At 43.5% G+C, this 22,397-nt stretch overlaps 1 protein-coding gene across 2 annotated transcripts in view; it reads right to left on the reverse strand.

The window, feature by feature from the left end:
* Nucleotides 1-22,397, reverse strand: part of LOC140198248 (butyrophilin subfamily 3 member A3-like) — a 93,243-nt gene that overhangs the window by 69,635 nt on the left and 1,211 nt on the right. For both annotated transcript variants that reach the window (XM_072259301.1, XM_072259302.1), the window contains exon 2: nucleotides 7,186-7,315. In XM_072259301.1, the coding sequence (XP_072115402.1) occupies nucleotides 7,186-7,243 (58 nt within the window). In that variant the 5' untranslated portion in view covers nucleotides 7,244-7,315. The remainder of the gene's footprint in view (nucleotides 1-7,185; nucleotides 7,316-22,397) is intronic.

Raw genomic sequence — 22,397 nt, forward strand, 5'->3', positions numbered from 1 at the left:
TATTTGTGTTTACCCCGAGAAAGACTACCATGACCATGAAGCCTTGTGCGGGCACCTGTGTGCGTATGCGCGTATGTGCCGATTTCTTCTCTTTACCCCACCAATCGGCTTTGGCTTAATTTTCATTATTTCTTTATATAGGCTGTGTATTTATCATATCATTCCTGCTTTTACTATATATTAGTGTTATTTTAGGTTTTATGGTGTTATTTGGTATGATTTGGTAGGTTTTTTTTTGGGTCTGGGAACGCTCAAAATTTTGTTCCATATAAATTAATGGTAATTGCTTCTTCGGCATAAAGCATTTTGGCACGAAAGGTTTCATAGGAACGTTCTACCTTAGTGGGGGAAATACGGGACAGCTGGCAACCCTACACCTCACAGGCTGTCTCAGACTGGCTGTCTGTAGTTATGAGCCAAATTTCAGGGAACTAGCAGAAAGTATTCAGCCCCAGTCATCACACTGAGTGCAATAGTCAATTTTTATTCATTTATTTTTCGTGTTCAAATAAAATTAAATAATGAAACTTAGAATTAAAGGTGTCAAGTATTGTAATATTCTTAAAGAAAGACAGCTATGGCCTGTTTGATATGCTAGTTACAGTGTTTTCTTGTTTGAATTAATTTGAAAGTTTGACAAAAGTATTTTGTGTAATTCAAACACAATTCGCCCAAAAAAAAGGCCTCAAACTGGAAGTATAATCTGAGCTGTTTTTTCTCTAAACGATTTAGTAGGTAGATCTTGCCTTTCACTAAGGTCGAGGTAGGGGATCTTGGGCTAAAAAGCTTGGTGACCACTACTGTACACAATACTCCAAATTTGGCCTCACCAATGCCTTGTACAATTTCAGCATTACATCCCAACTCCTATACTCAATGCTCTGATTTATAAAGGCCAGCATACCAAAAGCTTTCTTCACCAACCTATCCACATGTGATTCCACCGTCAGGGAACTATGCTCCATTATTCCTAGATCCCTCTGTTCTACTGCATTCTTCAATGCCCTACCATTTACCATGTATGTCCTATTTTGATTAGTCCTACCAAACTGTAGCACCTCACATTTATCAGCATTAAACTACATCTGCCATCTTTCAGCACACTCCTCTAACTGGCCTAAATCTCTCTACAAGCTTTGAAAACCTACTTCATTATCCACAACTCCACCTACCTTAGTATCATCTGCATACTTACTCATCCAATTTACCACCCCATCATCCAGATCATTAATGTATATGACAAATAATATTGGACCCAGTACAGATCCCTGAGGCACACCACTAGTCACCGGCCTCCAACCTGACACACAGTTATCCACCACCACTCTCTGGCGTCTCCCATCCAGCGACTGCTGAATCCGTTTTACTACTTCAATATTAATACCCAATGACTGAACCTTCCTAACTCATCTTCCATGTGGATCCTTGTCAAAGGCCTTACTGAAGTCCATATAGACAATATCCACCGCTTTACCCTCATCAACATTCCCAGTAACCTCTTCAAAAAATTCCATAATATTTTTCAAACATGACCTTCCACGTACAAATCCATGTTGACTGTTCCTAATCAGATCCAGATAATTATATATACCATCTCTAAGAATACTTCCTATCAATTTACCCACCACTGACGTCAAACTCACAGGCCAATAATTGCTAGGTTTACTCTTAGAACCCTTTTTAAACAAATACATACCATCAAATAGTATGGAGGAGCAAAGGGATCTGGGGGTACATGTCCACAGATCCCTGAAAGTTGCCTCACAGGTAGATAGGGAGGTAAAGAAAGCTTATGGAGTGTTAGCTTTCATAAGTCGAGGGATAGAGTTTAAGAGTCACGAGGTAATGATGCAGCTCTATAAAACTCTGGTTAGGCCACATTTGGAGTACCATGTCCAGTTCTGGTCGCCTCACTATAGGAAGGATGTGGAAGCATTGGAAAGGGTACATAGGAGATTTACCAGGATGCTGCCTGGTTTAGAGAGTATGCATTATGATCAGAGATTAAGGGAGCTAGGGCTTTACTCTTTGGAGAGAAGCAGGATGAGAGGAGACACGATAGAGGTATACAAGATATTAAGAGGAATAGATAGAGTGGACAGCCAGTGCCTCTTCCCCAGGGCACCACTGCTCAATAGAAGAGGACATGGCTTTAAGGTAAGGGGTGGGAAGTTCAAGCGGGATATTAGAGGAAGGTTTTTTCACTCAGAGAGTGGTTGGTGCATGGAATACTGGTTCTGCCCCTGCATCTACCCCACCCTCCCAACCATCAAAATAGTTTGGCATCCCACAGAGCACCAGGGTGGAAAATAACATCCCACAGCTGCTCCACCACAACCCACCCAACAATCATGAAGAAAGGGATGGTTTAGGTCGGAGGGTGGGTAATGGTGTGGGTGGGACTCAGCACGGAAATCTGTATGTGAAATCCAACATAGTCATAGTCATACTTTATTGATCCTGGGGGAAATTGGTTTTTGTTACAGTTGCACCATAAATAATAAATAGTAATAGAACCATAAATAGTTAAATAGTAATATGTAAATTATGCCAGTAAATTATGAAATAATCCAGGACCAGCCTATCGGCTCAGGGTGTCTGACCCTCCAAGGGAGGAGTTGTAAGGTTTGATGGCCACAGGCAGGAATGACTTCCTATGACGCTCTGTGCTACATCTCGGTGGAATGAGCCTCTGGCTGAATGTACTCCTGTGCCCACCCAGTACATTATGTAGTGGATGGGAAACATTGACCAAGATGGTACGCAACTTAGACGGCATCCTCTTTTCAGACACCACTGTGAGACAGTCCAGTTCCATTCCCACAACATCACTGGCCTTACGGATGAGTTTGTTGATTCTGTTGGTGTCTGCTACCCTCAGCCTGCTGCCCCAACACACAACAGCAAACATGATAGCACTGGTCACCACAGACTCGTAGAACATCCTCAGCATCGTCCAGCAGATGTTAAAGGACCCCAGTCTCCTCAGGAAATAGAGATGGCTCTAACCCTTCTACCAGGCCGAAGCTGGACAGAAAAACCCAAATTACAACAAAAAATTTGTTGCAGAAAGTTTAATGCATTCCAAGTGCTCATAGACCAAAATTTGAGGGCTGAAGTAGCAATTTTATATAGACATTGTCCAGTCGTCATTTATTTTTTTTTAAATAAACTGCAAAAAGCTGAGGTTTCATCACTACTCCCAATCAAATATCTCTCCTGGCGTCTAGAGGCTCCATTATTACTCCCAATCAGACATCACCTCTGGAATCTTGAGGCTCCATCATTACTCCCAATCAAACTTGATGACACAAAGGTTGGAGGTGTTGTGGATAGTGTGGAGGGCTGTCAGAGGTTACATTGGGACATCGATAGGATACAAAACTGGGCTGAGAAGTGGAAGATGGAGATTTACCCAGATAAGTGTGAGGTGGTTCATTTGGTCTAGTCAAATATGACAAAAGAATATAGTATTAATGGTAAGACTCTTGGCAGTGTTGAGGATCAGAGGGATCTTGGGGACCTCATCCATAGGACACTCAAAGCTGCTGTGCAGGATGAATGACTGTGTGGTTAAGAAGGCATACGGTGCATTGGCCTTCATCAACTGTGGGATTGAGTTTAAGAGCTGAGGGGTAACATTACAGCTATATAGGACCCTGGTCAGACCCCACTTGGAGTACTGTGCTCATTTCTGGTCATCTCACTACAGGAAGGATGTGGAAACTGTCGAAAGGGTGCAGAGGAGATTTATAAGGATGTTGCCTGGATTTGGGAGCAGGCCTCATGAGAATAGGTTGTGTGAACCTGGCCTTTTGGCCTTGGAACAACAGAGGATGCGAGGTGACCTGACAGAGGTGTGTAAGATGATGAGAGGCATTGATCATGGAGATAGTCACGGGCTTTTTCCCTGGGCTGAAACGGCGAACACAAGAGGGCACAGGTTTAAGGTGCTTGGAAGGAGGTACAGAGGAGATGTCAGGGGTAAGTTTTTAACGCAGAGAGTGGTGAGTGCGAAGAATGGGCTGCTGGCAATGGTGGTGGAGGCTGATATGACTGGGTCTTTTAAGAGACTCCTGGATAAGTACATGGAGCTTAAGAAAACAGACGGCTACAGGTAGCCCTTGGTAATTTCTAAAGTAAGTATGTTCGGCACAGCATTGTGGGGTGAAGGTCCTGTATTCTGCTGTAGGTTTTCTATGTTTCTATCACACTTGGCATCATGCCAAAGAGAAACAAAACTCCAATGCAGAAACTAGCCTACTTAACAAACATTTTTCATCATATGAACTAGTTGAACAAGTTTCTGAATTTCCTGGAGAAAACGTTTTGACTTCAAATGACAAGATTCTTGGATTTAAAAGGATACTGAATCTTTGAAAAAATCATGTTGCAAAAGGAAATATTGAAAAGTTTCCACAGCTGTTTGGGCTTGAGAGTGAGGAAGGATATCAGGGAGTCTTGACTCTTATTGAAAACCACCTGGAAGAACTGCAGAACAAAACTGAACAGTATTTTTCCTCCTTTTCAACTCAAGTGTATGACTGGTTGAGGGAACCTTTCTCTGAATCTTCTGCTCAGCCTGAGAGCCTGACTTTGAAAGAAGAGGAAGAACTTTGTGAGCTGTACTCTGATCATGCACTCAGGATTAGATTTAATGACCTGACCCTGGATCAGTTCTGGATTTCTGTATCTTGCCATCGGAAAGCAATGAACATTTTACTGCAGATTTCAACTTCTTACACATGTGAGCAAGCTTTTTTTTGCTGAACAAGCAACAAGAGCAAGGATAAAAATCATCTCATTTCAGCTGAAGGTGAAATCCATGTGTGCTTATCTCAAATTCGACCCAGTATTGAAAAATTTATTTTGTTTGCCTTATGAGTTTTTAAAATTCATGGAAGGGAAAGAAAGAGATTAATTCCAAGAAAGGTTAGTTGAGCTTAACTATGTTTCCTTTTCAGGAAAGGCCAGCTAAAAATACATCCTCTATTCAAAAGAGCATTGACAATTATTTTTGAATTATTATATCTACAGCCTACTGATCACACTAATGTACCATGAGCTGCAGATATAATTTTGATGCAGGGGTTCCCTGAGATCTAAAAATTATTTCAATAGTTCTTCCAGGGAAAAAGTTTGAGAAAGGCTGCTGTAAATATCTGCCTGACAATTTTCCTCTGTGATTAATTGTTTGGAGATATACACCAGAATTAGGCAGATGCAAGTTCCTGATGACAAGTAACCAACACACCCTGGAATTTAGCAGAGATGGTTCCTCACACCACAATGTACCCCCACACCCCAATGGCCTATGTGAGTGGTTTCACCGCTCCTCAAAGGCTACTCTGAGGGCTTCCCTGACCTATGGGTGTTGGTATAATCATCTCGCGTGGGTCCTCCTGAGGCTCAGAACAGCTCCAAGAGGACCTGCAGTCATCCGTGGCTGTTGGTATAAGGGCAGCCATTACGTGACCCAGGTGATTTCATTCCTGACGCCACAACTGCCTTGTCGACCATTCAAAACGTGCCGCCCTCCTCAGTAAATTCAATTCCTTTTCACCTATTCCTACCTCCCATCATGGTGCACAGCACACTTGGCTTCCTGTTGACCTGCATTCCACCTCGTTTGTTTTGATCTGACGTAATGCACACCAACATCCCCTTAGACCCCCAACGATGACCCATTCCATGTTTTGGAATGGGGAGAAAGGACTTTTATCACAGATAAGAGGGGTAAACCTGAACATATTTCGGTATAATGCCTTAAACCGACCCACCAGGATGTGGAGGATTCCAGTACCATGCACCTGGTGTCACAACATGACCGTGAGTGTGTCAACACTCCTCTGGAGGAGCCGAGGCACCTGCTGTTCCTCCTCCCATGGAACACAGAACCTGAGCTGGGCAGCTCGTCCAAACTCCGGACAGGGTCACAATGCCGGTTTTAGTGAAGTATGGGGGGCTGTATGGTCATGTAATCAGTGAAAACATATATAATTAACAACCACAGACACTGAGTTGGAGCTTCATATTAAACGCTGATCTGACTTAATTACATTAAGTTTTTTAATCATGCATTGTGTTCAGGGCTTGGAGTACAATAAAGGGGTTGTTTTGACGTTTCTTAAACATAAGATGCCTTCACCATTTTTATTTGTGAAAACCTGCAATGTTCTCTAAAGGCAGAGTGCACTGAGGAAAAGCTTTTGGATGGAGGGTCAACTTTCGGGTGCACAGAGCCCAAAATGTGCAGATTTCACAGTGAAGGGCATTTGAACAAGATGTTCCTGACTTGCGGTTCACGGCCTGTTTAACATTCCTTCACACATATCATATCATTTATATGTCATGACCTTGGCACAGAGCCTAATGATGACCTGGCCTCACAAATATTGCTGGTGCAAAACACTCTTTGCTTTCTCAACTTACAAGATTGGTACATCAATTATTCTTGAGGATATGGTGATGTTTTGCTTCCTTGAACTGCTCCATTACTTCTGGTGAATGTCTCCCAGTGTTGCTGGGGCGGGTGTTCCGCCATTCAGACACTGCTGGGGAAGGGATTCCTATACAAGGTGTGTCTGAGCCACCAAATGCAATGCTGGTAAAAAGGGAAAAGCCCAGCAAGGAATCGTAAGAATCTAGGACATTGGAGTCCTGATGAAGGGTCTTAGCCCAAAACAGTGACTTCTAATTCTTCTCCATAGATGCTGCCTGACCTGTCAGAAGTCCTCCAGCATTTGCTGAGTTACTCTGGATTTTCAGCATCTGCAGAATTGTCCGTCTGTGTCTGCGCGCATATGCGTGCCTGTGTCTACATGTTTAATGGTTTTCCTGTGATTCATGGGAGTTGTAGCTGAAGTGATTGTGGGGGTTTGATTAGGTACACACCAAAAACTAAACTTAATACTCTCATACATTTCATCTATCTCACAAATTAATACGTATAAAAGTCAGCAATTTATAGTTTTTCACCAAATAAGAAGCTCTTGAAAACGTTTTTGTAATTACAGACATCTATAATCTCACTTTCAAGGATAGGAATGGGACATTCATTCATTGCAGTTAAGTAGTGTGAACAATTTCATAAGTTACTAAATATAAAACACTTTATCTTCTGATTCCATGTGTCTACTCTGCGAGATAAAGAAACATAATTAAACAAGATTTTGTGGTAATTACCTTGGAGTGAGATGAGAATCTTGTTCAGTAACAGCAGAGTGCAGTGAATCACTTTCATCTCAGCAGAAGAGTCGAGAGGCTGGCAAGCTGGGAGAGGGGTTGTGGGAAGGGGGAGAAGGGTAGTGGTGGACTGAGGGGGAGAGGGGGAGAGAGAGAGAGAGAGATGTTATTCCTGTCATTTGACGGAAGCTGTGAGCATCCCCTCCCCCACTATCCTCAGCACCAATGTCCACCAACCCCACTCCCAATAACCTGAGAAAAAATGCCCTCGGCCTCTCCACACAAGGTGGGAACAAGTTACTGGGCAAAGGAGCACCAGGTTCAGCATGGAGCCCCCACCTCACTTTCGAAATGTAGGGAACATTTCTAACCAACAAACTTGTATTAAAATAGGGAAATTATTGTCAAGATTTTCATATTTAGATTAGCAAAATGTATTTACATACTCCAGAACAGTATAATGTTCAGTAATATAAAGGTACAATCATCACAGTGTCATATTAGTAAAAATATTGTTCCTGTACATGTTTAAACCAGTTATTCCCGAAGATTCAACAACACTCTGACCAGTGCTGGCAAGTCCAATGGGAATTGTAGTTGGGAAATGTTGCTGAGGTGCTGTCAGGAAGTATAGGATTCCTGTTCTCTCATATGTGGAGAATTTATTCAGCATTTAAGCCACAAAAGCACTAGATCCTTTGCTAACTAGCATGTTTTATGGACTTTGATAGATTTACAGAACGGAACAGGATGGAACTCCTGATTTTTCTCGGCAGTTGATCAGGACATGACTGTGCAAGCGTGTGCAAGTCGGTCTGTGAGGCAGCGGGAGTATTTAAAAGAGAGCAGTTTGACGGAGCAGGCGATGGAGTAGAGAGAGACAGAGTAGGAAGGCTTTGTCTCGAGAGGCTTCGGTGAGCAGAGGCTGAGGACGAGCTTCACTCACAGTGAGGTAAGGCCGGGTAAGTTCCTTTAAAAGGAGAACGGTCTGCAGCGGTATTTTATTTGAAGCAACGAAGGCGGCGAGGCTGTAGCATATTCGGTAGGTCATGACAGCTGAGATCGGCCCCGTGGTTTGTTCCTCCTGCAGCATGAGGGAAATCAGGGATACTTCCAGTGTCCCTGCCGACTCTGTGTGCAGGAAATGTGTCCAGCTGCAGCTTCTGGCAGACCTCATTGAGCGGCTGGAGCTGTGACTGGATTCACACTGGAGCATCCGCGATGCTGAGAAAGTCGTGAATAGCACGTTCAGTGAGTTGGCCACAACGCAGGTAAAGGCTACACAGGCAGAAAGGGAATGGGTGGCCACTAAACAGCGCAGCAGTAGGCAGGTAGTGCAGGAGTCCCCTGAGGTCATCTCCCTCCTAAACAGATATACTGTTTTAGATACTGTTGGGGGAGATGTCTCATCAGGGGAAGACAGCAGCAGCCGAGTTCATGGCACCATGGGTGGCTCTGCGGCACAGGAGGGAAGGAAAAGGAGTGGGAGAGCTATAGTGATAGGGGATTCGATTGTAAGGGGAATAGAGAGGCATTTCTGTGGCCACAAATGAGGCTCCAGGAGGGTATGTCGCCTCCCTGGTGCAAGGGTCAAGGATGTCTCTGAGCGGCTGCAGGACATTCTGGAGTGGGAGGGTGAACAGCCAGTGGTCGTGGTGCACATAGGTTCCAACGATATAGGTAAAAAACGGGATGAGGTCCTACAAGGTGAATTTAGGGAGTTCGGAGATAAACTAAAAAGTAGGACCACAAAGGTAATAATCTCTGGATTACTACCAGTGCCACGTGCTAGTCAGAGTAGAAATAGGAGGATATATCAGATGAATATGTGGCTTGAAAAATGGTGCAAGGGGGAGGGATTCAAATTTCTGGGGCATTGGAACCAGTTCTGGAGGAGATGGGACCGGTACAAACACCTGGGCTGGTCTGGAACCAATGTCTTAGGGGGAGCATTTGCTACTTTTGTTCAGGAGGATTTAAACTAATGTGGCAGGGGGATGCGAACAAGTGCAGAGAGACAGATGGGTGTAAAATGAGGGTAGAAGCAAAAAGTAGTAAGGTGAAAAGTAAAAGTGGCAGGCCGGCAAATCCAGGGCAAAAATCAAAAAGGGCCACTTTCAACATAATTGTATAAGGGCTAAGAGTGTTGTAAAAGCAAGCCTGAAGGCTTTGTGTGTCAATGCAAGGAGCATTCGTAACAAGGTGGATGAATTAAAAGTGCAGATTGTTATTAATGAATATGATATAGTTGGGATTACAGAGACATGGCTCCAGGGTGACCAAGGATGGGAGCTCAACAGTCAGGGATATTCAATATTCAGGAGGGATAGACGTGAAAGGAGGTGGGGTAGCATTGCTAGAGAGGAGATTAACGCAATAGAAAGGAAGGACATTAGCCGGGAGGATGTGGAATCGATATGGGTAGAGCTGCATAACACTAAGGGGCAGAAAACGCTGGTGGGAGTTGTGTACAGGCCACCTAACAGTAGTAGTGAGGTTGAGGATGGCATTAAACAGGAAATTAGAAATGCGTGCAATAAAGGAACAGCAGTTATAATGGGCGACTTCAATCTACATGTAGATTGGGTGAACCAAATTGGTAAAGGGTGCTGAGGAAGAGGATTTCTTGGAACGTATGCAGGATGGTTTTCTGAACCAACATGTCGAGGAACCAACTAGAGAGCAGGCCATTCTAGACTGGGTACTGAGCAATGAGGAAGGGTTAGTTTGCAATCTTGTCGTGCGAGGCCCCTCGGGTAAGATGGTGGAATTCTTCACTAAGATGGAGAGTGACATAGTTAATTCAGAAACAAAGGTTCTGAAATTAAAGAAGGGTAACTTTGAAGGTATGAGACGTGAATTAGGTAAGATAGACTGGCAAATGATACTTAAAGGGTTGACGGTGGATATGCAATGGCAAGCATTTAAAGATCGCATGGATGAACTACAACAATTGTTCATCCCGGTTTGGCAAAAGAATAAATCAAGGAAGGTAGTGCACCCATGGCTGACAAGAGTAATTAGGGATAGTATCAATTCCAAACAAGAAGCATACAAATTAGCCAGAAAAAACGGCACACCTGAGGACTGGGAGAAATTCAGAGTCCAGAAGAGGAGGACAAAGGGCTTAATTAGGAAAGGGAAAAAAGATTATGAGAGAAAGCTGGCAGGGAACATAAACTGACTGTAAAAGCTTTTATAGATATGTGAAGAGAAAAAGATTGGTTAAGACAAATGTAGGTCCCTTACAGTCAGAAACAGGTGAATTGATCATGGGGAACAAGGACATGGCAGATCAATTGAATAACTACTTTTTGGTTCTGTCTTCACTAAGAAGGACACAAATAATCTTCCGGAAATAGTAGGGGACAGAGGATCTAGTGAGATAGAGGAACTGAGGGAAATACATGTTACTCGGGGAATGGTGTTAGGTAAATTGAAGGGATTAAAGGCAGATAAATCTCCAGGGCCAGATGGTCTGCATCCCAGAGTGCTTAAGGAAGTAGCCAGAGAAATAGTGGATGCATTAGTCATAATTTTTCAAAACTCGTTAGATTCTGGACTAGTTCCTGAGGATTGGAGGGTGACTAATGTAACCCCGCTTTTTAAAAAAGGAGGGAGAGAGAAACTGGGGAATTATAGACCGGTTAGCCTAACATCGGTGGTGGGGAAAATGCTAGAGTCAGTTATCAAAGATGTGATAACAGCACATTTGGAAAGCAGTGAAATCATCGGACAAAGTTAGCTTGGATTTGTGAAAGGAAAATCACGTCTGACGAATCTCATAGAATTTTTTGAGGATGTAACTAGTAGAGTGGATGGGGGAGAACCAGTGGATGTGGTATATTTGGATTTTCAAAAGGCTTTTGACAAGGTCCCACACAGGAGATTAGTGTGCAAACTTAAAGCACACGGTATTGGGGGTATGGTATTCATGTGGATAGAGAATTGGTTGGCAGACAGGAAGCAAAGAGTGGGAATAAACGGGACCTTTTCAGAATGGCAGGCAGTGACTAGTGGGGTACTGCAAGGCTCAGTGCTGTAACCCCAGTTGTTTACAATACATATTAATGACTTAGATGAGGGAATTAAATGCAGCATCTCCAAGTTTGCGGATGACACGAAGCTGGGCGGCAGTGTTAGCTGTGAGGAGGATGCTAAGAGGATGCAGGGTGACTTGGATAGGTTAGGTGAGTGGGCAAATTCATGGCAAATGCAATTTAATGTGGATAAATGTGAGGTTATCCACTTTGGTGGCAAAAATAGGAAAACAGATTATTATCTGAATGGTGGCCAATTAGGAAAAGGGGAGGTGCAACGAGACCTGGGTGTCATTATACACCAGTCATTGAAAGTGGGCATGCAGGTACAGCAGGCAGTGAAAAAGGCGAATGGTATGCTGGCATTCATAGCAAGAGGATTCGAGTACAGGAGCAGGGAGGTACTACTGCAGTTGTACAAGGCCTTGGTGAGACCACACCTGGAGTATTGTGTGCAGTTTTGGTCCCCTAATCTGAGGAAAGACATCCTTGCCATAGAGGGAGTACAAAGAAGGTTCACCAGATTGATTCCTGGGATGGCAGGACTTTCATATGATGAAAGACTGGATAAACTAGGCTTATACTCGTTGGAATTTAGAAGATTGAGGGGGGATCTGATTGAAACGTATAAAATCCTAAAGGGATTGGACAGGCTAGATGCAGGAAGATTGTTCCCGATGTTGGGGAAGTCCAGAATGAGGGGTCACAGTTTGAGGATAAAGGGGAAGCCTTTTAGGACCGAGATTAGGAAAAACTTCTTCACACAGAGAGTGGTGAATCTGTGGAATTCTCTGCCACAGGAAACAGTTGAGGCCAGTTCATTGGCTATATTTAAGAGGGAGTTAGATATGGCCCTTGTGGCTAAAGGGATCGGGGGGTATGGAGAGAAGGCAGGTACAGGGTTCTGAGTTGGACGATCAGCCATAATCATACTAAATGGTGGTACAGGCTCGAAGGGCCGAATGGCCTACTCCTGCACCTATTTTCTATGTTTCTATGGAAACAGGCCAGCAGGTCCACAAAATTTGTGCTAACACCAAACACCCACTGACATTAATCCTGCCCTAACTCATTTTATTCTCCTTACATTCACATCAGCTCCCCAGATGTTCCCCTAGTCATTACAGCATTTACAGCAACCAATTAGCCAACCAATCTGAGAGTTTATGGGATCCGTGAGGAAACTACGCATGCAGGGCAATCCTGCAACAGTCACAGAGAAAATGTGTAAATTCCACAAACAAGCCTTAAGGTCAGGATTACAACTTGGTCATTTAAACTCTGAACCAATAATACTACATAAGCCACAAAGTTTATCATGACCAACACATGCAGTGAGATTTCTCACAAAGGGCCAGCAAGTGATCGAGCAACTGAAGAACCTGGCTGTAAACAGTGGCAGAATACAATCAACACTTCCACTGTCAAAAACTGAACTTCATGTATTTTGTGTCATTTCTTGCTTTCCATAAAACATGCACAAGGAGAAATTCCCCCAAAGTTTAAGCAAATGGCCAAGTATTGATTAACTCCAGAAGAGTTAAGTGCACTCTAGGCTTTTAATACATGGCAAAGAATAAAGGGTAAAATTGTGGAAATGAAAGAGAACTTTGGCAAAATTGTTCAGTTCTACAACACTGTTGTTCAGAAATGGAAAATTATATGCAAGTAAAATATATTGGGGTGTATACCAAATTTCTGAAGACTTCAGCAGGCCAGGCAACATTTGCAAAGAAAATGAGTCAATATTTTGGGCCAAGGACCTTTCATCAGAATGGCAAAAATAAGAAGACAAGTTTGCTTTAAGTTGCAAATTCCTGCACAGTGGAGAGAAGGTATAATGCCTGTGATAGGGTGCAGACCAGGGTTGTTATCAGAACTATTAGTAAAAAAAACAGTTAATACTGTCAAAAGGGAGAGAAACACCAGCGTTAAGCTCCCGACGACTGATATGAATGAGTACCTGTATGATAATGATGAGGGGCTGTGCCTAGAATCTGGGAGTTTGAGAACACAGAAGCCAGTGGGGCAGGGTATTAAACTGGGTTCACATTAAACTCAGAAAGGATTGTCAGCTTAGAAAGGAAGGTGTTTGACCCCCACCCACACACAATTTTAAAGGATTTCAATGTGAAGATCCATGTGGAAGTACAAGCTACTCACACCTTCCACACTTCCCAAACTCTTCTCCAGATCTCAAAAGAAGCAGTTGTGCATGAACTGGGCTGTCTGAAGAGACATGGTATTCTGTCCCATTTGAGCTGTGATTGGGCCGCTCCCATTTCCAGTCATTCCAAAGCAGAGTGAAACAGTGATGCTGTGGGACTAAATTGCTACATGAAAGTAACTCAATTTTTTTGAAACTGGACAGGCAAATGGATTCAGCAAGATGAATTTATCCACCTGTAAAACAGCAGATGGGCCTGAATCCAGTGACTGACGTGTCTCACTATTAACTCACACAAAGGGCATGTGGAGGTTAAACAGCACCAGAGTTTATGTACTGTGCAACAGATGAGATTTTGGATCAGCTGATTATGTTCTTTGCTTCATTTGTGATATCCTGGTTTCAATATGGAGCTACCAGGTGTAGTGATGGTCAGACCGTAGTCTTAATGGAATCAGCATCAGCATGCAAAATGCCAATTTTCACAAATATTAAGCATTACATGGCCTGTCAAACTGATGCTCCAGTTCAAGGCCTCAGAGCAAAGTCGATGCAAATCTCAAAGTACCACCTTCAGCTGATGCAGCCGAACTCAGGTCAGTCTAGAGTTTGTTAAATTATTAGATGTCAATTTTCATGCAACTACTTCAGGAGTCAACTTGACCAGAGGCCAGATAGAATTGGTCTCCTGCATTGCAGAAAAGCACTAACTTTTACAGGTCACTGGCACACTACAGTTCAGAGACGTATTGCTAAGGTCATTGCTAAGAGAAGAAGTATAACATAGCAAAGACAAGTGGGAAGCCAGACGATTGGGAAACTTTTAAAGAGTAACAGAAGGTAACTAAAAAGGCAATACGTGGAGAAAAAATGAGGTACGAAGGTAAACTAGCCAAGAATATAAAGGAGGATAGTAAAAGCTTCTTTAGGTATGTGAAAAGGAAAAAAATAGTTAAGACCAAAATTGGGCCCTTGAAGACAGAAACGGCTGAATTTATTATGGGGAACAAGGAAATGGCAGACGAGTTGAACAGGTACTTTGGATGTGTCTTCATTGGGGAAGACACAAACAATCTCCCAGATGTAATAGTGGCCAAAAGACCTAGGGTAATGGATGAATTGAAGGAAATTTATATTAGGTAGGAAATGGTGTTGGATAGGCTGTTGGGTCTGAAGGCTGATAAGTCCCCGGGACCTGATGGTCTGCATCCCAGGGTACTTAAGGAGGTGGCTTTAGAAATCGTGGACGCATTGGTAATTATTTTCCAATGTTCTATAGATTCAGGATCAGTTCCTGTGGATTGGAGGGTGGCTAATGTTGTCCCTCTCTTCCAGAAGGGAGGAAGAGAGAAAACAGGGAATTATAGACCGGTTAGCCTGACGTCGGTGGTGGGAAAGATGCTGGAGTCAATTATAAAAGATGAAATTACGACACATCTGGATAGCAGTAACAGGATCGGTCCGAGTCAGCATGGATTTACAAAGGGGAAATCATGCTTGACTAATCTTCTGGAATTTTTTGAGGATATAACTATGAAAATGGACAAGGGAGAGCCAGTGGATGTAGTGTACCTGGAGTTTCAGAAAGCCTTTGATAAAGTCCCACATAGGAGATTAGTGGGCAAAATTAGGGCACATGGTATTGGGGGCAGAGTACTGACAATGGATTGAAAATTGGCTGGCTGACAGAAAACAAAGAGTAGCGATTAACGGGTCCCTTTCGGAATGGCAGGCGGTGACCAGTGGGGTACCGCAGGGTTCAGTGCTGGGACTGCAGCGGTTTACAATATATATTAATGATTTAGAGGAAGGAATTAAAAGTAACATTAGCAAATTTGCCGATGACACAAACCTGGGAGGCAGTGTGAAATGTGAGGAGGATGTTATGAGAATGCAGGGTGACTTGGACAGGCTGGGTGAGTGGGCAGATGCATGGCAGATGCAGTTTAATGTGGATAAATGTGAGGTTATCCACTTTGGTGGTAAGAACAGGAAGGCAGATTATTATCTAAATGGAGTCAAGTTAGGAAAAGGGGAAGCACAATGAGATCTAGGTGTTCTTGTACATCAGTCATTGAAAGCAAGCATGCAAGTACAGCAGGCAGTGAAGAATGCTAGTGGCATGTTGGTCTTAATAACAAGGAGAATTGAGTATAAGAGCAGAGGTCCTTCTGCAGTTGTACAGGGCCCTGGTGAGACCACACCTGGAGTACTGTGTGCAGTTTTGGTCTCCAAATTTGAGGAAGGACATTCTTGCTATTGAGGGAGTGCAGCGTAGGTTCACAAGGTTAATTCCCGGGATGGCGGGACTGTCATATGTCGAAAGATTGGAGCGACTGGGCTTGTATATTCTGGAATTTAGAAGGCTGAAAGGGGATCTTATTGAAACATATAAGATTATTAAGGGATTGGACACGCTGCAGGCAGGAAGCATGTTCCCGCTGATGGGTGAGTCCAAAACCAGAGGCCACAGTTTAAGAATTAGGGGTAGGCCATTTAGAACGGAGTTGAGGAAAAACTTTTTCACCCAGAGAGTGGTGGATATATGGAATGCTCTGCCCCAGAAGACTGTGGAGGCCAAGTCTCTGGATGCTTTCAAAAAAGAGATGGATAGAGCTCTTAAAGATAGCGGAATCAAAGGTTATGGGGATAAGGCAGGAATTGGATACTGATAGCGGATGATCAGCCATGATCACAGTGAATGTCGGTGCTGGCTCGAAGGGCCGAATGGCCTACTCCTGCACCTATTGTCTATTGTGAACAACAAGCAAATTTCCTGAAGAAACAATATGGTATCGTCCTTTCAAGAAGCTCAGATTTACACTCAATAGGGAAGCCCGATATTCTGAGCTATGACTTTTTGATAAGAAGGATCAGCAATTTACAGATTAGGACTGTATCCAGTGGGGTTCTCCACTACGACTCTCTGAAGTTGAGGAAATAGTTACTGAGTATCACCCTCGTATTTCAGACCAGCTCTTGACCATGACTAGATCAAGACGGAGAATTTGAGAGTCAGTGTTTTGTCAAGCTGCTGAAAATCCACCTCTCCAAAGCCACTCCATGTGTGGAACTGCCTGCGGACAAACAATGTCTGCTGGTCGCAATTTGTGTCCACTCAAAATGTCTGGAAATGCTTCCCACAGAGTGACTGTGACTAACAAGAGTGTGAGTCCTGGGAGACAATTGCTTGCAACTTTTAGATTATAAAGAGTAATGGTGCTGCTTCTTCACTTCAATCAGTGACACTGGTTCCATCCTGACCTCAGTCTGGGACTGTCTGTTGGGAGTTGCACAGTCTAAGACTGATGGGTTTCCCCTGGGAGCTCCAGTGTCCTCCCACATCCCGAAGCTGGGTTGGTTGATAGGTTAATCGGCTGCTGTAAATTCCCCTACTTTATTTGGCACTCAACAGTAATAAGTTTCTGGGGTAAATACAGGGAAATGGAACAAAAGTCACTGCTGTTGGATTCCACACAGACTCCCTGAGCCAAATGGCCTCCCCCCATAACAAATAAAATATGAGGTTCAGAAAATTCAAATCACACTTTAGTCAGAAAACAGGACATTCAGATAATTATCCCGAACAGTCTGTCGGTGTCCATGCTCCATGCCATCCTCCTCTTCTCAGTGCACAATATCCAGTTCATCTCTAACCATCAATCTCCTGTATGAGATTTTAAAGACTTCCAACAAGACCCCTCTCCCAACCACCGACTGAATCAATAAGCGATGGAAATATGAAATGTGCAACAAGACAGCCCCGGAAACACAAATAACAAGAGTGAAAGCGGAGGGAGGAGTGGGATCTCTCCAATGAGCTGTGCAGTTTGCCCCAATACCCAGACCCGGGAAGCCCCCACAGACCTGCCAATGAGTTTCAGCGCGGGGAACAGAAAGTTTCCCTCCTTCCTCCTTCCAGACAATTAGTGCCCGTCACAGTCTGAAAGCTCAGTCACAGAACAGGCTGAAGAGCACGGCTTTAGAAATTAGGACAACAAAGAGGTGGTCGCTGGAGACAGAGGAGTGGCTAGAAGATTGCTTCGAGTCAGCAGACTGGGCCTGTTCAAGGACTCATTTGTGGAAATGAATGAATACACCATGGTTGTCATGGATTTTATAAAAAAAAGCTGTCTCGCCGCAAAGTCGCTCAGATAACTCATGTTCTCGATATTTATTGCTTATTTATTTATTGCTTATAAGACCATAAGACATAGGAACAGAATTAAGCTATTTGGACCATCAAGTCTGCTCTGCTATTCAATCACAGCTGATCCCTTTATCCCTTCCTCAACCCCATTCCTGTAACCTTTGATCCCATGGGCAATCAAGAACCTGTCAATCTCTGCCTTAAATAGACCCCGATGACCTGGCCTCCATGGCTATATGTGGTAACAAATTCCACAAATGCATCACTCTCTGGTTGAAGAAATTTCTCCACATCTCTGTTTTAAATGGGCACTCCTCTATCCTGAGGCTGTGCCCGCCTGTCCTGGACTCCCCCACCATGGGAAACACCCTTTCCACATCCACTCTGTCTTGGCCTTTCAACATTCGGAAGGTTTCAGCGAGATCCCCCATCCCTCATCTTTCATAATTCCAGCAAGTACAGACCAAGAGCCATCAAACGTTCCTCGTATGATATTTCTTTCTTTTCGTATTTACAGAGATCGTTGTATTTTGTACACTGGTTCAATGCCCAATCAGTGTGTTCAACCAGTTATAGTTATTATTCTATGGTTTTATTGAATATGGACACTCAAAAATGAATCAGTATTGTATATGGTGAAATATGTACTTCGATAATAAATTTACTTTGAACTTTGAAAGTCACTGCTGTAAATAAACAAACCCCAGGATCTAACCAGTTTTCAAAGGGAGATTGCAAAGGGAGCTGGAAAGGGAATTTAATAAGTTATGTTACAATTGTAATGGGGAACTACAATATGCAAGGGGATTGGGAAAATCAGGTTGGATTTGGATTGCAAGAAAGGGAATTTGTTGAATGCCAACAAGATGACTTCTTAGAGCAGCTTGTGCTTGAGCCTACAAGGGGAAAGGCTATCTTTGATTGGTGTTATTTAATAATCCAGATTTTATTATGGAGCTTAAGGTAAAGGAATACTTTGGAGGCAGAGATCATAATATGATTGAATTCATACTGCAACTTGAGAAGGAGAAGCACAAGTCAGATGTGTCAGTATTGCAATGGAATAAAGAGAATTACAGAAGCATGAGAGAGGAGCTCGCTCAGGTGGATTGGAGGGGGATACTGGCATGGATGACAGCAGAGCAGAGGTGGCTGATGCTTCTGGGAATAGTGCACAAGGCACAGGATAGATATGTCCCACAGAAGTAGTTCTGAAATGGCAGGGGTAGTCAACCGTGGCTGACAAGGGAAGTTAAGTACTGCATAAAAGCCAGGGAAAGGGCAAAAGTGAGTGGGAAATTGGATGATTGGGAAGTTTTCAAAATCCAGCAAAAGGCAATTAAAAAAGCCATAAGAAGGGAAAAGATGAAACATGAGGGTAACCTAACCAATAACATAAAGCAGGATACTAAAAGTATTTCTTCAGTTATATGAAGAGTAAAAGGAAGGTGAGGGTTGAAGTTGAACCACTGGAAAATGATGCTGGTGAGGTAGTAATGAGGGACAAAGAAATGGCAGATGAATTTAATGAGTTCTTTGCATCAGTCTTCACTGTGCAAGACACTAGCAGGGTGCCAGAGGTCCATGAGTGTCAGGGAGCAGTGGTGAGTGTCATTGGTATTACAAAGGAAAAAGTGCTAGCAAACTCTAAGATTTTAATGTGGATAAGTCACCTGGACCGGATGGACTATATCCCAGAATCTTGAGAGAGGTTGTTGAAGAGATAGCAGACATGATCTTTCAAAAATCACTCACAATGCACTGGAGGAACTCAGCAGGTCAGTCAGCATCAGTTGAAAAGATTAGTCGACGTTTTGGGCCGAAACCCTTCGTCAGGACTGAAGGAAGAACTTTGGGGAGGGTTTGAAGAGTGCTGGTAGTTGAAAAAAACAGTAATTTGAAAGATAAAGGGGTGGGGGAGGGGAAGCAGGGAGGTGATTGGCAGGAGAACAATGCGCAGTAGTAGAAAGAGGCAGAACTATGAGGGGGGTGATGTGAAATAGGGATAGAGGAAGGGAGGGGGAGGGAATTACCGGAAGTTGGAGAATTCTATGTTCATACCAAGGGGCTGGAGACTACCTAGACAGTATATGAGGTGTTGCTGCTCCAACCTGAGTTTAGCCTCATCATGGCAGTAGAGGAGGCTATGTATGGACATATCTGAATGGGAGTGGGAAGCAGAGTTGAAGTGGGTGGCTACTGGGAGATCCTGTCTGTTGTGGCAGACAGAGTGGAGGTGCTCGACGAAGTGGTCCCCCAATCTGCGTCGGGTTTCACCGATATAGAGGAGGCCACACCGGGAGCACCGGATGCAATAGATGACCCCAACAGATTCACAAGTGAAGTGTTGCCTCACCTGGAAGGACTGTTTGGGGCCCTGAATGGTGGCAAGAGGGGAGGTGTAGGGACAGGTGTAGCACTTACGCTTACAGGGATAAGTGCCAGGTGGGAGATCCGAGGGGATGGACGTGCGGATAAGTGAGTTGTGGAGGGATCGATCCCTGCGGAATACTTGATTCTGGCATGGTTGCAGAGGACTGGAGAATTGCAAATGTCACTCCATTTTTTCAGAAGGAAGGGAAAAGAAAGGAAATTATAGGCCAGTTAGCCTGACCTCAGTGGTTACGAAAGGGTTGGAGTTTAATATTAAGAATGAGGTTTCAGGGTACTTGGAGACTAATGATAAAATAAGTCAACGTCAGCATGGTTTCTGTAAAAGGAAATCCTTGCTGGCAAATCTGTTAAGAGTTCATTGAGGAAGTAACAAGCAGGGTGGACAAATGAGAGGCAGTGGATGTCACTTACAGGAATTTTCAGAAAATATTTGATAAGGTGCTACATTTGAGGCTGCTTAACAAGATAAAATCCCATAGCATTGAAGGAAAGATACTGGCATACATAGAGGAATGGCTGACAGACAGGAGACAGCGAATGGGAATAAATAGGACGTTTTCTGGTTAGCTGCCAGTGACTAGTGGTATTCCTCAGGGATCAGTATTGGAACCGCTACTTTTCACATTGTTTGCCGATGATTTAGATAATGGAATTGATGGCTCTGTGGCAAAGTTTGCAGATGATACAAAAATAGGTGAAGGGGTAGGTAGTGCCCAGGAAGCAATGAGATTGCAGAAGGACTTGGACAAATTGGAAGAATGGGCAAAAAAGTGGCAGATGGAATACAGCGTTGGGAAATGTATGATAATGCATTTTGGTAAAATGAACAAAGGTGCAAACTATTATCTGAATGGGGAGAAAATTCAAACATCAGAAGTGCAAAGGGCCTTAGGAGTCCTCATGCAAGACTCCCGGAATGTTAACTTACTGGTTGAGTTTGTGGTAAAGAAGGCAAATGCAATGTTGTTATTCATTTCAAGGGGAATACAATGCAAAAACAAGGAGATAATGCTGAGGCTTTATACAACACTAGTCAGGCTGCATTGAGAGTATTGTCAACAGTTCTGGACCGCAAATCTTAGAAAGAATGGGTTCTCATTGGAGAGAGTCCAGAGGAGGTTCACGAGGATGATTCTGAGAATGAAGGGGTTAACATACAAGGAGCGTTTGGCAGCTTTGAGCCTGGACTCACGGGAATTTAGAAGAATGCGGGGAGGGGAGAGGGGATTTCATTGAAAACTACCGACTGTTGAAATGAAGTCTATGGAATTAAGGGAAACAAATAGTGAGATCATGGAAACTGTACAGATTGAAAAGGAGGAGGTGCTTGCTATCTTGAGGCAAATTAAAGTGGATAAATCCCCAGGACCTGACAGGATATTCCCTCAGACCTTAAAGGAGACTAGTGTTGAAATTGCAGGGGCCCTGGCAGATATACTTAAAATGTCGGTGTCTACGGGTGAGGTGCCGGAGGATTGGAGACTGGCTCATGTTGTTCCGTTGTTTAAAAAGGATCAAAAAGTAATCCGCAAAATTATAGGCCGGTAAGTTTGACGTCGGTAGTGGGTAAGTTATTAGAGGGAGTACTAAGAGACAGAATCTACAAGTATTTGCATAGACTGGGACTTATTAGGGAGAGTCAACATGGCTTTGTGCGTGGTAGGTCATGTTTGACCAATCTGTTGGAGTTTTTCGAGGAGATTACCAGGAAAGTGGATGAAGGGAAGGCAGTGGATCTTGTCTACATGGACTTCAGTAAGGCCTTTGACAAGGTCCCGCATGGGAGATTAGTTAGGAAAATTCAGTCGCTAGGTATACATCGAGAGGTGGTAAATTGGATTAGGCATTGGCTCAATGGAAGAAGCCAGAGAGTGGTGGTAGAGAATTGCTTCTCAGAGTGGAGGCCTGTGACTAGTGGTGTGCCACAGGGATCAGTGCTGGGTCCATTGTTATTTGTCATCTATATCAATGATCTGGATGATAATGTGGTAAATTGGATCAGCAAATTTGCTGATGATACAAAGATTGGAGGTGTAGTGGATAGTGAGGAAGGTTTTGAAAGCTTGCAGTGGGATTTGGACCAGTTAGAAAAATCTGCTGAAAAATGGCAGATGGAGTTTAATACAGACAAGTGTGAGGTATTGCACTTTGGAAGGACAAACCAAGGTAGAACATACAGGGTAAATGGTAAGGCACTGAGGAGTGCAGTAGAACAGTGGGATCTTGGAATACAGATACAAAATTCCCTAAAAGTGGCGTCACAGGTAGATAGGGTCGTGAAGAGAGCTTTTGGTACATTGGCCTTTATTAATCAAAGCATTGAGTATAAGAGCTGGAATGTTATGATGAGGTTGTATAAGGCATTGGTGAGGCCGAATCTGGAGCATTGTGTTCAGTTTTGGTCACCAAATTACAGGAAGGATATAAATAAGGTTGAAAGAGTGCAGAGAAGGTTTACAAG

This window comes from Mobula birostris, chromosome 5 (assembly GCF_030028105.1).
Source record: "Mobula birostris isolate sMobBir1 chromosome 5, sMobBir1.hap1, whole genome shotgun sequence".
In the NCBI taxonomy this organism is placed as follows: Eukaryota; Metazoa; Chordata; class Chondrichthyes; order Myliobatiformes; family Myliobatidae; genus Mobula; species Mobula birostris.